This window comes from Uloborus diversus, chromosome 7, assembly GCF_026930045.1.
Source record: "Uloborus diversus isolate 005 chromosome 7, Udiv.v.3.1, whole genome shotgun sequence".
Classification (NCBI taxonomy): Eukaryota; Metazoa; Arthropoda; class Arachnida; order Araneae; family Uloboridae; genus Uloborus; species Uloborus diversus.
The window spans coordinates 6,352,677-6,369,244 of record NC_072737.1 but is presented as its reverse complement, the minus strand read 5'-3'; the positions used below and the strand labels follow the sequence as shown (position 1 = coordinate 6,369,244).

The 16,568-nt window shown below is 36.8% G+C and overlaps 1 protein-coding gene across 1 annotated transcript in view; it reads left to right on the top strand.

Moving 5' to 3' along the window:
- The window catches only part of LOC129226595 (retinal-binding protein-like), a 94,163-nt gene extending 80,172 nt beyond the window's left edge, over nucleotides 1-13,991 (top strand). Inside the window, exons 9-14 of the mRNA XM_054861219.1 lie at nucleotides 1,661-1,741; nucleotides 5,498-5,584; nucleotides 6,460-6,566; nucleotides 7,887-8,045; nucleotides 10,501-10,702; nucleotides 12,697-13,991. Coding sequence (XP_054717194.1) covers nucleotides 1,661-1,741; nucleotides 5,498-5,584; nucleotides 6,460-6,566; nucleotides 7,887-8,045; nucleotides 10,501-10,702; nucleotides 12,697-12,845 — 785 coding nt within the window. The 3' untranslated portion in view covers nucleotides 12,846-13,991. The remainder of the gene's footprint in view (nucleotides 1-1,660; nucleotides 1,742-5,497; nucleotides 5,585-6,459; nucleotides 6,567-7,886; nucleotides 8,046-10,500; nucleotides 10,703-12,696) is intronic.
- The last annotated feature ends 2,577 nt before the right edge of the window (nucleotides 13,992-16,568 follow it).

Here is a 16,568-nt window from a genome sequence, read left to right as displayed (position 1 = left end):
ATTGAAGCAAAAATGACTGGACACGAAATGAGTTTCTATGGAAACAACAGAAAGAAAATTTTCATTTCGTTTGGAAATTTAAAACCAAAATGGTAAGCTAAAAGTTATGTTGTAAACAAAACAAATCAATTTTTGAATGAGAAAACAGATCGAATTTATTTTTGATTTAAAAATTATTGCAGTGAATAAATTGTCATTTTTAAAAAAAAAAAAAATGACTCGAAATAATTGAGAAGCAAACGGCACCACATCTGTATCAGAAAAACCCATCCCTGAAAGGTAATAGACTCGTCCATTTCCGCCTGTAAACTGCAAATTAGCCTTTCCATATAATCGGTGGCCTGACAGTATATGTCCCAGACCAGAAGTCGCAGTTTGAGACCAGTTAGGTACTCATTCAAATAGCTAAATTTTACTTTAAAAAAGAAAAATCTTTACTAATAATAAAGCTGAAAGTCTCTCTGTCCGGAGGATGTCTGGATGTCTGTAGGATATCTGTAGGATGTCTGTGACGCGCATAGCGCCTAGACCGTTCGGCCGATTTTCATGAAATGTGGCACAAAGTTAGTTTGTAGCATGGGGGTGTGCACCTCGAAGCGATTTTTCGAAAATTCGATGTGGTTCTTTTTCTATTCCAATTTTAAGAAAAAAAATATCATAAGATAGACGAGTAAATTACGAAATTATCAAAACGTGGAACCGTAACATGGGCAGAAGCCAATTGGCGAGATACGAAATCATCATAACGTGGAATCGTAAGATGGGTACAAGCCAACTGGGGAGAAAATTTACCATACATTATTTCAGGCGAACCAAAAGACCTTTTGATTTTTCTATTACGGGCAAAGCCGTGCGGGTATCACTAGTAAATAAATAAAATTGATGTGAAGTCAGAAAATTAGCCAAATTGATCTCTAAAAAAATTACTTAATACTGTCCTCCAAAACAGTTTCAATTGCAAAAATAGTAATATGTACAAATAAAGACCAAAACATGAACCTTCATGAAATAGCGCATTAATTCTAAATCGAAAATTCGTATCTTAAAGTGTAGTGTGGACACAGGAGATAATGAAACAAAAAATAATTTTCAATGTGTAAAAAAGGAAAATAAAATATTAAAAGATGAAAAATTATAAAATAAATTAGTTACAAAAATAAAATAAGAAAGAGAATACTGTGAAATAAATATTATCGTACAGAAGAACGGTCGTTTCATTTTTAGGAGATCGTATTGCACCGTTCATTTTAAGGAGTCGTTCATTTAGAATCGATCGTTCATGAACGACACGTTGGGCCTAGATGAGTGTCCCATAGGATGTATTCATTAGCTTTCATTAACCGGGAGCTCTATTAGACCTTACATCAATGTTCAAAGAGAACCTCTGCTTGAGAGTTTTTTCTTCAGTTTCATGCCAATAGTTGTAAATAACACTATTAAAGTAGTAGACACCGCCCCTCCTGCCACGCAAAGAAATTAGAGAACATGTCTAACAATGATTTTACCTATTAATAGGGAATTGTCGTTCACAAACGAACGGGTCCTTATAAGACCGACTCCTTAAATATAGCTAGTTTTATTTAAAAGAGCCAGGGGGGAATTATTGCCTTTTTCTGTATATTACAAGAGTTTTAAATTTATTCGTGTTCCATTTTTTCAGCCCTTGATACCGGCATCATAGCACTGAAGTTACTACAAGATCATTATCATGATATCGCTAAAGCTATTTACGTCATCAACAGTAAGTATCCATGATTTCCGATTCCGAGTTACAACTGACTACAACTGTATTTATGTCGAGGACTGCATACAGAGTGCCTTGCCTCCATTATTTTTTTTATACCGATAGATGGCAGCACCATCACCGGATCGAACAGTTAATGAGAATTTAGAACTAGACCAGGAGCTAATAGCTACCTGGTGCTAGCACCCCCAGAGGTATCGTTTCACTTGGAGGACATTGAGACCACGAGGATATATTTAACGTCGCCCAGTCCCCTTTAATGACGACGGTGGGTCTTCGACCATCGAGGTTCGAATTCAGGACCCTCCGACCCCGAATCCGACACTCTACCGATCGGGCTACCACGGCCCTTCCATGATTTCAGAATCGAATCCTTTAAACTTGTAAGTAAGGTGTTACAGGGCCGCGCCGTCCCTATGTGCAAGGTCGTGCGAAGCACGACGGCGCTAGAGCAAAAAAGGCACCAAACTCTTCCGGTCAAAAATGTTCCAAATGAAGAGAAGAAAAAAACTCTAACCAAAAAAGAAAATGGAATTTTTCATTATATCTAATGCCGGCGGTGAAATTATACTGCTTATGGAAACAATTAATGCGTCTCGCTGAGAAGCTAAACGGAAAAATTATTGAGTTGCTACTCAAAAGCCCTATTTTTACTTCCTTTTACAAAAAAGGAAGTATTGTATTCGCGAAAAAATTTTCACTCAAAAATCGCCCTTAATTTCCATTTTGCTCACCCCCAAATGAATGTTGAGTTTTTTTTTCGATTCGACCACATGCGGAAAAGTGCCTAAGAATGTATAGACACGCGAAATATCCATTTTGACCATCACCGAGGTAATTACAACGACTTTTCTCGTGACGTCTGTATGTATGTGCGTATGTGTGTATGTGCGTATGTGCGTATGTATCTCGCATAACTCAAAAATGGTATGTCCTAGAAAGTTGAAATTTGGTACATAGACTCGTAGTGGGGTCTAGTTGTGCACCTCCCCTTTTGGTTGCTTTCGGATGTTCCTAAGGGGGTCTTTTGCACCTTTTTGGGGGGAAATCATTGTTAATTTCGATGTAAACTCAAGTGGCGTTATAATTTGTCGGACACTTGGCGATATATCGCCAGTCTTTTGGTCGCCAAGTTTTGTCGCCAACTTGGCGACAAATTTGGCGGAGTTTTTTTTTTTGGTTTCAATTTGGCCATTGTTGGTGATATTTAGAGAATAAATATTGAATCACATTAAAATTGCCAGTAATGGGGAAATGACATTAAATTGGAGTAAAAGGAAGTCATGTGATGCACACATCAGCTGGTTTTACACTGAAAACAAGCGCTTGTAGGGCTAAGCATACGAAGGGCAAGAAATTTGTTAATCCCCATTTTGGTTCTTGCGGTGGACATCTTGTATTATAATTTGTGCAATCATAGTCTTGCGATTTTTAATTCGTTGTAATTTCACTGCTTCGTGTTATCATGCATTAAAAAAAAAAAGTAAGCGCATTTGCATATTACTTAGATGTGCATAATATTCATATATTGTAGACAATAATTAAGGTTAACTTTTTAGTTCCGAAAAGTAGCAAGGTGACCATAATTACTCGATTCTCCTCCCTTCCCCCTCTATTTTATTTCTTTAACTATTCGCGTATTAAATTCAAAACAAAAAAAAACCCTTGGAGAGACTTTTGTTTTGGATCTTAAATTCAATGCATTTTGAAACGCTTCCGTATTTTAGAATTTTTGATTTTACCGGAAATGATTTCAGTTTCAGATTTTAAAGGGGAATATCCTCTACTTCAATTTTGAAATCTATTCAGTACTCTGTTGTCATGTTTTAACAAGCATAAAACTTTGAATAATTTTATTTATCAATAAGAGACTAGACAGACATTTAGAGCGGTGTCAACTTTGATATTTAAAATATTTTCTTTTTCCAAAACGCATTAGTATATTAAGGGCAGGATTTGCCTGCCCGAAATGAAACGCCTCCCCCCCTGATTTTTTTTCGGACTGGCATACTTGAAAAAACCTACTATCTCAAAGTGGGTTTTTCACAATTTTCAACATTTTGAAACATTTACTTCAGAAACAAACTAATTATTGATCAATACGAAGTCCAGAAATAGACATCTAGCTTTCTGAACCCTATATAAAATATTAAAAATTCAAACTGCATAATTGCCGTTTTCCACGCCCCTCCCCCCTTTCTTTTGTTGAAGTACACTTGTTAGACTAAAATAAGCAATAATTATTTCGATCAAATTCCAAGATTTTTTAATTTTTTTTCCAGTTGTGGAGGTAAAATGCTTTGATTAGCTGAAATTGGGCATCTCTTTTTTAACAGAAGCTCAATGCAAGGTTTCCAAGAGAAAAAGTCAGATTCCAAAAGTTAATTTCGATCGCCCCTCTCTTAAAATCCGCCTTTACTCGAAATAACTTCGATATAAGAATCAAAAACGTACACTGTGTTCTAAAATTAAAAAAAAAAAAAAAGATTGTTTTGCTTTTGATAAATTAAATGCCGAACTTATTTTATTCCAAATCACATTTGTCTACAAAACCTCTCCTCAGGTGTTAACTATATTTTGCTCGAACGTTAGTGCATAAGGGCGCTCAAAAGACTTTTGCACGATGGCGCTGATCAGGCTCGGCGCGGGCCTGGGTGTAAACATAAAATCACCACTTGAAAGATTGATTCAAATGTAGTAACTGAGTTGGATCAAAGGGAGTTTTATTTGTTCACTTTTCACATAAGCACAGTTGCAGTGTGATTTGGCTTTGAGGACCGCTTGTCATTAACAGTGTAGAAAGGAAATGCTTTTCACGCCCAGGATCCCCTGTAAATACCACAATTTATGGTTTAACCAGTTGGATGGGACCCTGAAGACGGCTCTGATTTTTTGATTCAGTCCAGAAACAGAGCAATCCCCGGTATAGCGCCCCCAGACGTATCGTTTCACTTGAAGGACTTTGTGACGACGAGTATGTTTAACGTTCTCCAGTCACCATTAATGAAAATGGTGGACCTTTGACCGGCTAGGATCGAACCTGGGACCTTTCGGTCACAATGCCTTACCGATCAGGCCACCGCGGCACTGAAAGGAGAGACAGTAGAACATCAAAAGTCCGAACTTCAAAAATCCGAAACGTCAAATATCCGAACGCACTTTCATGAATGTTTAATGAATTTTTCTTTATATTCAGTAAACAATGAGGGTGAATTTTCGTTAAACTTTGTTAAAAATGTCACTACATGTTAAAGCGTTATGTGCTGTATTGCATGTTATGTACTGTATTGCATGTTATGTACAACTGCATAACCACTTTATTTGAAGAAATGGCATATCATTTCCCGAAAAACGGTATTTTACAGGTCATTTTTTGAAAATCCGAAAAATCTGAAAATCCGAACTACTTAAGGTCCAGCCACCCAAAATCCCAATTCATTCGGATTTTTGACCTGCTACTGTACTTTGAAGACTTGTTTACTTGTTTCCTTGACAGACAAAGAAACATTGTTTACGGAGGCGTCGCGTATAATCCTCATACTTGGATTTTACATTTTAATGTAACTTTAAACTTTTTTAATGACTTGATATACGTTTATTTTGCGAGTTGTTTAACATTATAATGGTGCTGTTATTGCTGTGTTTAATTTTCATTCAATATTTCTAATTTAAAGCTCGTATTCATGGTGAAAACTGCTGCCTGGTTTGAGTTCAGAGAATTGTACATTTAAATTATCATTTTTTTTCTTGTAGCTCCTCCTTTCTTCTCTTCTGTCTACAAACTTATAAAACCAGTGATTCAAGATTCCCTCAACAAAAGAATGAAGATATACGGATACGGTAATGTCACTAATTACCTATTTAAATGCAAATAGTTTTTGATAAATGTTAAATTTTTAAGCAACATATTTTTGAAATTTACTTCTGCAGTGGTAAGAACTCATAGTAAATCAACGAGCTTTTTTTTTTAATAATAATGAAAACTATTTACAGGACTTATAGTAATTTATATAATCCTTTATACAGTAAAACCCCTCCAATGCGGACACTAAGAGGATAAATTCTTTTGTCCACAATAAAGAGGTGTCCGCAGGACAGGGGTTTAATAATGCTATTTGCCTTGGAATCGGGGAATTGAAAATCGTCCGCATTTGAGGGGTTTCCATTAGGAAGGGTTTTACTGTATATGAAGTTTTTATCGTCCCTCATATTGTTAGTACTAGCACAAAATCGTTTGCATGAAAATTTATGCCAACACCGTCGACGACCACTTCGATCTCGACACCTACGGCTAGTTGGTGTACACCATTAAGAAGAGATATAAAGGAGGGAATAAAGATTTTTATTCGTGAAGCCCAGACCCCAAGTCATGTGACAGATTTTAAAGCAAAGCATTGGAAGAAATCAGGTGTCTTTCGCTCGTTTTACGCAGAACGTGCCAACCACTCGTCGTTGATGAGTCACATGACTTGGGGGTCTTTGGTTCAGCTTTTGCTAAGCCAATAATTGGACTTGCTCCCTCCATTTATTCTTGATTTAAGGTGCACACCGCCATCGGCTGAGTTCCTCGGGGGGTTCGCCCCTTCTCTTCCGCTATAATAAATTTCACTCATCTTAAAATGCTGAGAAGTAATTTCACAATGCGAGACAACTATCACAACAAAATGGCATCGTCATCCAGGTTGTAAAAATAAATTTTCTTCTTGTGTTTTTAGATGGATGGAAAGAAGAGTTGTTGAAGACCATAGACCCCGAAATTCTTCCCGTTTACCTCGGTGGAAGTCGTGTGGGTAAAGACGACGATCCTAACTGCTCCGACATAGTAAGTAGTACTGGTTTTTACGGTAATATCCTTTCCGAGGGGGGGGGGGTATATCTTTGATTCCGAAGGATACGTACCTCTTGAGATCCTCGGTACCCAATGAGGTATTGGGACGTTTCACGAAAAGTGTCCCGCGCGTGACGCCTCATATATTTTTTTTATAAATAATAATTTAAACGGGTAATGGTAAAAATTTTATTACTTAACAAATTACAAAGGAATGTGTGATTACTTAAGTAAAAGCTTTCGTCATTACTTTTTTAAGTAATTACTTTAGAATGAACTATATGAACCGTTACGTGAGGGACTAAGTGACTACTTTTTCGTGGAATGGCCCGATACATATTTTTTTTTAATGGTTTAAACTATTGTTTCTCGACAAATGAGATATGTTTCCTTTACATTGGAACCTTTGCTCTCAAAGTCTACAATTAATTTTAACATTGATATATTAATAGAGCAAAAATATTAACTAATAGCAAGTTACAAGAGGTTGACTTTGGATGTTCCACACGTGACGCAAGCAATTAAATTAAATTTTCAAATAACAAAATTGTTTAACAAAAATATAACTGTGTAGAGTATCTTTTGTATCATATGTTTTCGATTAAAAAATTTGTTTACCCCTGTTTAATCAAACTATTAAGAGATATGACAAAAGTTAATTAAGTCTTTTGTCCCGCACGTGACGGTGGAATGTCCCTATTTCTCTTACTTTTGATTTTATTAATGCTTGCTCTATTTCGTAGCCAAAATATCCAATCAGATTAGAATTGCTTTCGAAGGGACTCAACAGTAGTCAAATGGCCCTTATTCGGTGTTAATTTATCTCTAAAAATTACAAAAAAAAAAAGTAATTTTGGAAAGCTATTTTTAATTAGAAAATCACTAAATCAACTCCAGGGGTCACATCAGCTTTAAAACATTTTTTTTTTTAAATCTAAGTAACATGATTTTTTCTTTGAAACCTTTGAATGGGTACTTACTTAACAATCAATAATTTAACAATATTACAAACTTTGTTCTTTTAAATCCAAAAAAATAATTTTAATTTTCAATTTTTAAAGTCCCTAAAGCCTTTTTGTTTTTGCGCTCATTTTGAAAGTGTTTTTTGCTAAATGATCACAATAATACCTTCCCCAAGTATGTGCATACATTTGCTTATGCATTTATTAGAAAAGATTCAGTGGTCGATTGTGCTAAAAATCATAAAAATCCTTTAAGAAATTTTGTTTAAAAAGGTATAACACGCTCTGAAAGTTTTAGTAATTTATATTAATCAATTCCCTGTTTCTTTAAATCGTTTCATCTATTTTCTAGATCAGTTTTGGTGGTACCATTCCCGAACACTTCTACTCCAACAACTTCCTGGACCTCGAAGACCCTGACGTAGTGACTGCAACCGTCGGTGCTGGATCGACACTCAACTTCCGGTTCGCTGTTCGCGAAGTCGGAACTATATTTCGGTGGCACATTCAAGTGAGTAATCATCCTTTTTACTTTCTTCTATATCTAATATATAGAAGAAAGTATTGGATTCGTGCAAATTTTCGAATTTCGACGGATTCGAACGTTTTGAGGTGTGCTGAGTCCATTTCGACTATTTTTGGAAAATGTCTGTCTGTCTGTGTGTATGTGTGTCACGTCTGTGTGTGACCAGTTTTTTGTGGCCGCTCTAAAGCAAAAACTACCGCATGAAATCGAACGAAATTTGGTACACATATGTGCCCCTATGTGAACTTGGGCCCATTGGTTTTTGGTGCGAATTCCTCCAAGGGGGGTGGAGCAATGGGACGTTTTTTGAGTTACGCGTGCTTGCTATTCCTCAGGAAGTAACTGACGGAATCAAACAAAATTTGGTCCATATGTTGCCATTAACAGGAACAGGTGCTGATTCAATTTTGGTGTCAATAACTCAAACGGGGGTTGAGCTATAGAACGTTTTTTGTCGTCAATTGTGACTGCTGTATCTCAAGAAATAATGAACGGAATGAAAGAAACATTTATCGGCAAGTAGTCCTTAGTGGGTTTAAGAGCTGATTTTATTTTGGTGTCAACAGCTAGAAAGGGGGTAGCGCAATCGCCCGTTCTTTTTTTCCATTGTGAGTGCCCTATCTCAAGAAGTAATGCTACGTTCTGGTTGAAATTTGGAATATATGTGAATCCATATGTAAACAGGCTTTGGTTCAATTTTGACGCCAATCGCACCAAGAGGTGTTGATTTTTTTTTTTTTTTTTGAATAAAAATAGCTTTATTAATGCAACAATAAGAAAGATAAATCGTAATAGATTGTCGTCTGCGTATTTCTCGTGATTTTAATTGTATGGAAATGATCGGAAATATTATCTCAATGATTTAAAGTTTTTAACTGTTGCCATCTTATGTTTGTTAACAAATAAAATATTTGTAATTAATTCAAGCAAGGCTTTTAAAATAACTTTCAATTTTCGCTCTTTGCTTTGCTTTTGCAATAATTCAGATATTGGGATGGTCGTCAAGTTTTTGCATGTGTAAATTTGTTTATGTTGGGAATATTGCTTCCTCGTCAAGCATGGGGAGGGATCAGAAAAAAAAAAAAGAAAAATATAGAAGAAAGTTTCGTGATGGCCACAACATCCAAGTTAGAAAGTGTCTAAACGTCATGAATGATTGAAACAGAAGCAACCAGGGGGAGGGGTTTTTATAAACTTACCCCCATAAGCCTTGGTTTACATTGCCAGTCCAGAATGTCAACATGTATAAGGACTAGTGATAGGCATAATCGAGTTCTCATAATCGAATCTCTCGATTATCAAGAGTTCTCGATTATCACTTCTCGAGCAATAGGCCGCTCGAGTTGTGATAGGCTGATTTCGATTCAAAATAATCGAGAAGTCCATCGCTCGAGTTCTCAATTCAAAACATCTCGAGTAGTCAATTGCTGGAGATCTCGATTCAAACATCTCAAGATCTCGATTGTCAGTCGCTCGAGTTCTCGATGTCGAAAGATTTCGATCAACAATCATTCGATTGCGAGAAGTACCCGATTTCCGAGATCATGATTATCGAAAGTTCTCGATTATGCCCATTGCTAATAAGGACCGTTGTGAATGATTTATAAATGTCGCCAAGAAAAAAAAAAGGGAATTAAAAGACAAAACTCGAGAAAAAAATTGCAAATGCTCCACAAAATCGATGAAGTAACTGATTGTTGATAGTATACAAGCATACATGAAATACACCGCCAGCTCAGTCATTCCATCCGAGGACTGCAGTTTCCTGCTTATTAGCACTCATCAGCCCGGAATAGGAAATTCCTGAGCAGGAGGTGGAAAACCTCTTAAGGAAGCCAAGAGTCCCAAAGAAACTGGTATCTTACTGAGTATACTATTCCTATTCAGAGTCACAACTGACTACAACTGTATTTATGTCGAGGACTGCATACTAAGTGCCTTGCCTCCATTATTTTATATACCGATAGATGGCAGCACCATCACCGGATCGAACAGTTAATGAGAATTTAGAACTAGTCCAGGAGCTAATAGCTACCTAGTACTAGCACCCCCAGAGGTGTCGTTTCACTTGGAGGACATTGAGACCACGAGCATATTTAACGTCGCCCAGTCCCCTTTAATGACGACGGTGGGTCTTCGACCATCGAGGTTCGAACCCAGGACCCTCCGGCCCCGAATCCGACACTCTACCGATCGAGCTACCACAGCCCCTACTAAGTATACACAAGTATATTTAAGTTCATTCTTTAGTTGTAGCCATAATACAGTGTTCCTGATTGTGAATCGTTCGTGGTAAATATGATGGCAGACTGTATTCAGATAGTTTTAAGAGCTCTAACCACGTAATGGAACATAGATCAGTTATAAATGAAGTTATTGCGATGAGTTTAGTGTTTTCGGACAGAAAGTTTTGTAACTTTATATTTTCTGATGTTAACAGGCGAAGGACAATGATATAGGATTTGGTCTCATGAGCGAATCTCCGACAACAGGTGAATTAGAGCCGCTGAAGGTGCAAGCGAAGAAAAAGAAGGATAAGGACGAGGACATCTCCAACTTTGAGTCTCTGACTCCAGTTATTCGCAGCCAGTGCCATGTTTGCCCGGAAGTGGGAAGCACGATCTTATGGACAACCGGAAATCGTATGTACATCTTTTCTAAAATCATTGAAGAATTTAACAGTAATTCATTTATATGTAGTCCACTAATAGTCGTTAACACAATCGCACATCATCAACTACAACTTCAACGGTATGACTTACTGAAAATGCACAATAGCTTGAATTGCTATTACATGTTGAACCACATGTCACGCTCTCGCTTTACTAGATGCCAATAAAACCAGATACGCGTTATGTATCTAGTTATTTTTACATCCTCATGTAAATAATAGTCGATGATCGAGTAACCCGCGTGCTTTAACAATGAAACTCGCGCCACGGCATGATCATTTGATAATATGTTTTGGAAATGTTTAACATGTAGGGAAAGGCTTCATCGTGACAAGGCTGAGCTCGATCCGGTCACTTAACTGTTTTACTGGTAAGACAGTCATTTTAGGGGAATGAAGAACCAAAAAAGTGGTTGAAAAGTAACGCTGTCCACTAGAGTTTAGGGTTAATCAACAGGAGTTAGGGTTAAAATTTCAAGCATCAAAATATCATCCAACAGGCAATTGCTTCGTTTAAATGTAGAAGAGCAGAAGCAATTTTCATCCGTCATACCTTGACGGTCGACTTTCTAGTCCAATTAAAAACTGACGTGGATGACGAAAACTAACTACAGTTCTGAAATAAGTGCCTATTATACTCTAAAACAGCTCAAAACTCTAACTCACTAGTTGCTTTTTTCCCAAAACTGTTCCCTGTGTAATCGATACACAATAACCAACCTCAAGAAATTTTTATTTATTAAAAACCTTTTATTTGTAATCTTAATTAAAATGTATCTTTTCAAACATCTAACTCACCAGTAGTTTTTTTCCCAAAACTGTTCCCAGTGTAATCGATACACAATAACCAACCTCAAGAAATTTTTATTCATAAAAAACCTTTTATTTGTAATCTTAATTAAAATGTATCTTTTCAAACATCTAACTCACCAGTTGCTTTTTTCCCAAAACTGTTCTCTGTGTAATCGACAAACAATAACCTACCTCAATAGATTTTTATTCATTAAAAAAACCTTTTATTGTATTGGCAATCTTTCTACCAAACGGCACGAACTTGAGGGTCATAGATCTGGACGAAATTCTGGATTTAGGTTAATTCCCACTAGATATGAACCCAGGAGAAGCGGTTTGACTGCATAGGCCCTAGTCCGGCTGCAACGGGGGTCCAAAATTGTTATTTGAGTCCAGAAAAGCAATGGTTTTTCCTTTGAAATTAAACATTTTTTAAGCTCTTTTCTGGCATTTGCATCGCAGTATGAGCCAATTAAATGCATTCACAACACAGAATAAATCTCTCCTCCCCCTTCTTTGCTGTACTGAAAACAGACGCCGAATATCTTGGAAGAGTAGATATTGTCCCAAAGTTTCCAATTTCAATAGAACTCCATTGCAATTCTCTGGTGTCCTGCCAATTAGTGTGGCAAAAACTTGAGAGTCACAAATCTGAATAAACTTTTGGATTTAGGTCAATTCGTACTAGATATGAGCCCAGGTAAAATAGTTTGAGTGTATAGGCTTTAGTTCGGCACCAAGGTGGGTCTAAATTTTGCTTGTTTGGCTTCGAAACTGCGATAGCGTTTTCTTTGGAATTTTAAACTTGGGCACAATATTTGCTCTCCTAACATTAGTCGCGTCTCTTGTTAGTACAACGTAGGGGCAGTGAAATTTACTCCATTCTGTGAATGCATTCACTTATGCGATACTGCAATGCAATATGAAGAAAAGAGTGAAAAAATATTTATTTCAAAGGAAAACCATTGCTTTTCTGGAGCCAAACTGGAAACTTTGGACCCCCCATTACGACCGAACTAGGGCCTATGCAGTCAAACCGCTTCACCTGGGTTCATATCTGGTGGGAATTAACCTAAATCCAGAATTTCATCCAGATCTGTGACCCTCAAGTTCGTGCCGTTTGGTAGTTAGTTAAAATGTATCTTCTATAACTCTTAACTTATTTGGTTCCAGTGATCTTACACTTTGACAACACCTACAGCTGGATGACATCAAAAGACATCGCCTTTAAAATCACCTTGGAGCCTCCAGGAGAAATGGGCAGGAACTACGTCAATGCCGCGCACCACGCCTCTAAAGCTATTCAGGATTTGAAGATCTGATCTTCTCCACTTCAGCACCCAATGGTTCCGATTCATTACATGGCACGGGTGGCACATGACTTTTGTTTAAACAATATTTATAAATGTACGATATGTATCGTGTTGTATTTGTGATGTCCGCGGTGATATCTTTTATGTATCGCATCTGAAAAGTGTCAAAATTTGAACAGACGTGTGAAGAATTGCACTTTGTATGGTACTTCTTACACTCTGTGTATACGCATCGACATTTAAACATGGTGATCGATTACAAAGCAGTCTTCAGGACATTTTTTTTTTTTCTTTTTACACATGTTGCGATGATGCGTGTTGTTAAAAAACAGGTTTCATGCGAAGTTGCAACACTATTGCATCAAAAATAAAATAATTATTTCAAGAAATTTCTTCTTTTTAACTGTTAAAAGTTGTAACCATACAGGGTAAACAGTATGAAAAGTTTTTTTTAATTTATATTAAACTACTATTGCAGTATATAGTGCAGTTGACGAATTTAACAGTCAAAAACTTGAAATTACAGCATTTTTAACTATAAAATTGCAAGTTGCTTTTATTTCAAAATTAGGTAAATAACAATTTGAATTTGGTAAACAGAGAATTATTGAAATTTGAACCATAACAAGAACTAATATTAAATTTTAAAAAGTGATTTAAATGAATTATAGGAAAAGAACGCTCTCGATCAGGTCACCTCTTTTAAATAATAAAAACATGTCACATGGATCAGCTCAGTTGACACCATACGGACCGAGGGCCGTATGTAGGAAAAAACTGACAAAGAACACTCTCGATGAAATCAGCTTTCAAATAAACAGAAAAAAAAATTTAATTCATTCTTCCATTTTGTAGCAACCAAGAGCACACAGATATATATCTACTCGTTAAACATATAGCCAGCTCCCCTCCCTCTTCTTGCGGAGTGAGTAAAAAACATGACTCATTTCATCGTTATTTTCATTTATAAAACATTTGTATTCACTATCAACATACTGTTAAAATTTACATAAATGCATGTAAATTTCCTACCTAAAAACAAAACGTTCGATAAAGTATTTAATCAAGTACTGATATTATTAAGAACGTATTATTAGTGTACATAGAATGTGTTTAAAAATGAACTTTCGAAATAAATATTATACTTTTGACTTATCTTGCTTGTTTGATTTTATAAATATCGCAGATTGCCTGGCAACTCGAAGCAGGGGCGTATAATTAAAATTTTTTAGTCGAGGAGGGAGGGTTTCTCTTTTAGGCAAATACAGAAGAAGGTACAAGCAGTGAAGGATCTTCACGAACGTTTCTAAAAGCAAAACAGCTTCTTTCAGTAAAGTTGTCAACAGTGGTGCCCCCAATGGGAGGTGATTGTGACCTTTCAAAAATTTCTTAATTCGGCAGACCTGACTGACGATTCTGCAAAATTATCATTTGGCAAAAGTTGGAGTTCCATTTGGAAAAATTATCAATATTCGGTGAAATCTGAAGATTCATTCGATAGAATTTGGAGTTCCATTCGGCAGATTGATAATTTCGCCCACCCAAAAATTTAAGTTTGGAGCACCCCTGGTTGTCAACGTTACTTAAGATGAAGCTATTTAGAGGCCCGACGAGAGGCCATGTCAGCCTAGTCGGAAACTAGGGGCCCGACGACACTGACTCAAAAAAGAAAAAAAAGAATAGAAAAGAAAAAAAGGGAAGAAAGAAAAGAAGGGCAGAAAGAAAAAAAGAAAGGAAAAGGGGGGGGGCTAGAGTTAATCGTTATCTAGTAAGCAGTTTTGATTTTTTTTTCTCCCTCCCCCCCCCCCTTTTTCCATTTTCTTTTATTTTCCCCCTTTTTCTTTGTTTCCCACTTTTCTTGTTTCCCCTTTTTTCCTTCTTTTCACCTTTTTTTCTTTTTTTTTTCTCTTTGGGGGGGGGGGAGGGGCCCGATGATATAACTGACGAGGGGCCCGCCTTGGCTCTCTGCGGCCCTGGCTGTATCATCTAAATTGCCTAGTAGTACCACAGTTTTTCAGTTTACTTGCAAAGCTTAATTTCAAAGTACATTCAGATACAGCACGAACCACAGAGTTAGCTTACATCAGGAATATGCTCAACCGCCTCTCTGAGAAAAATTTGACCTGCCTGCGTTAAAAAATTTCGTAATTCAAATAATAATTATTCATGGGACATTTTTTACGTTAAAGTTGCGATTACTCTTAACCATTTTCTGTAATTTTCCCTCAACAGTTATACTTATACGTTTTTTTTTTATTTTAAATACTTATCTTTACATTTAAATATTATTATAAACAAATAGATTTTTTAAGACCACGTTTCTTTTGTCCCCTTTGTATTGAAAAAACAGTCACCAGTCAGTGAATTTGTTTTCACCGGCCCGTGGCGTGGGTCAAAAAGGTTGAGAAACGCTGGTGGGGATGCATTGGGAAGTGTAAGACCTACAAAGACGGGTGCTGCACGAAAATATTTACACAACTTACCAACATACATACTTCTAGAGTTTTCAAGGCGTGAAAATACTATGGATGTAATACAGTGAAATTCCGCTACAACGAATACCAACATTACGAAATATCTGCTTCAACTATAAATTTTTAGTCCCAATTTAGTTTTTATTACACTGCTTGAATTCCATTACGACGAAATTCTCGTTATAACGAACAAATTTTACTATTCCTCAAAGTTCGTTGTAATAGAATTTCACTGTAATAACTAGATGCATAGCGAGAAATCGGTTCCATGGGCAAACTAGGTCACCCGGTAAGTGGGTAGGCATCTGAAAAAAACTATTTAAAAAAAAGAAAACCCTGAATGAAATTCAGATTACAAAATGCTAAACGTGAAATTTTCAAAACGAACAACCGCAAATTTCAATCAAAGAGCGCAAGATTATCTTTCTTTTATGTGACGCAACCAACTTTTGCAGGTTTATTTTCGCAATTCGAGATTAATCTTGCTTTTGATGGCGGCCAGTGGTTTTGCTTAGGATTTGTGAACGTGACATTTATTGAAAATATTCCTCGACATTATCTTTTTTTAAGAGTGAAATATACGAAAATTGTAAAAACCTAAATAGTGACCTGTCTTAGTACAGTGGGCGTCAATTAATTGAATCACCGGGCAAATTGAATCAACTGCTTTTATGAATCAAATCGTCAAAAACAGATTCAGCTATATTGAATTAGCCGCTTTATGAAATCGAAACTGTTTAGAACAAATGTGATTCATATAAGCGACGGCCACTGTACTTCGTATACTTGTACGAGGGTTGTTTTTTCTTCAACTTCAGATCGTACCGCTAGACGGCAGGGCGAGCGGCATCGGGCAGCAATGCGCAGCAGTCGACTGCGCACCTCTCCCACTACAACCTCACTCGTTTTCGGTTTTCGGGCGTCCGACGCCATTACCAGTTTATCTAGCGACACATAAACATGGCTAACCATGACAGAATCCATTCGCTTCTTGCAAGCTGGAGGGTTACCCACAGCAGAAATTCACCATAGAATGAAACGAGTATACGGTGAAAGCTTTATGAGTGACAGTGCAGTGCGTGATTGGTGTAGGAAATTTAAAGATGGACGAGGTGACATTCATGATGAAGGGGGCCAAGGACAAAAGTCGGTCGCAAACGAAGACCTCGTTGATCGAGACCAAACTGTAAGAAGCAATCAGAGGTTTACGATTGCGGACCTATCCGATCAGTTTCCTGAGATTTCAAGGTCAGCCCTA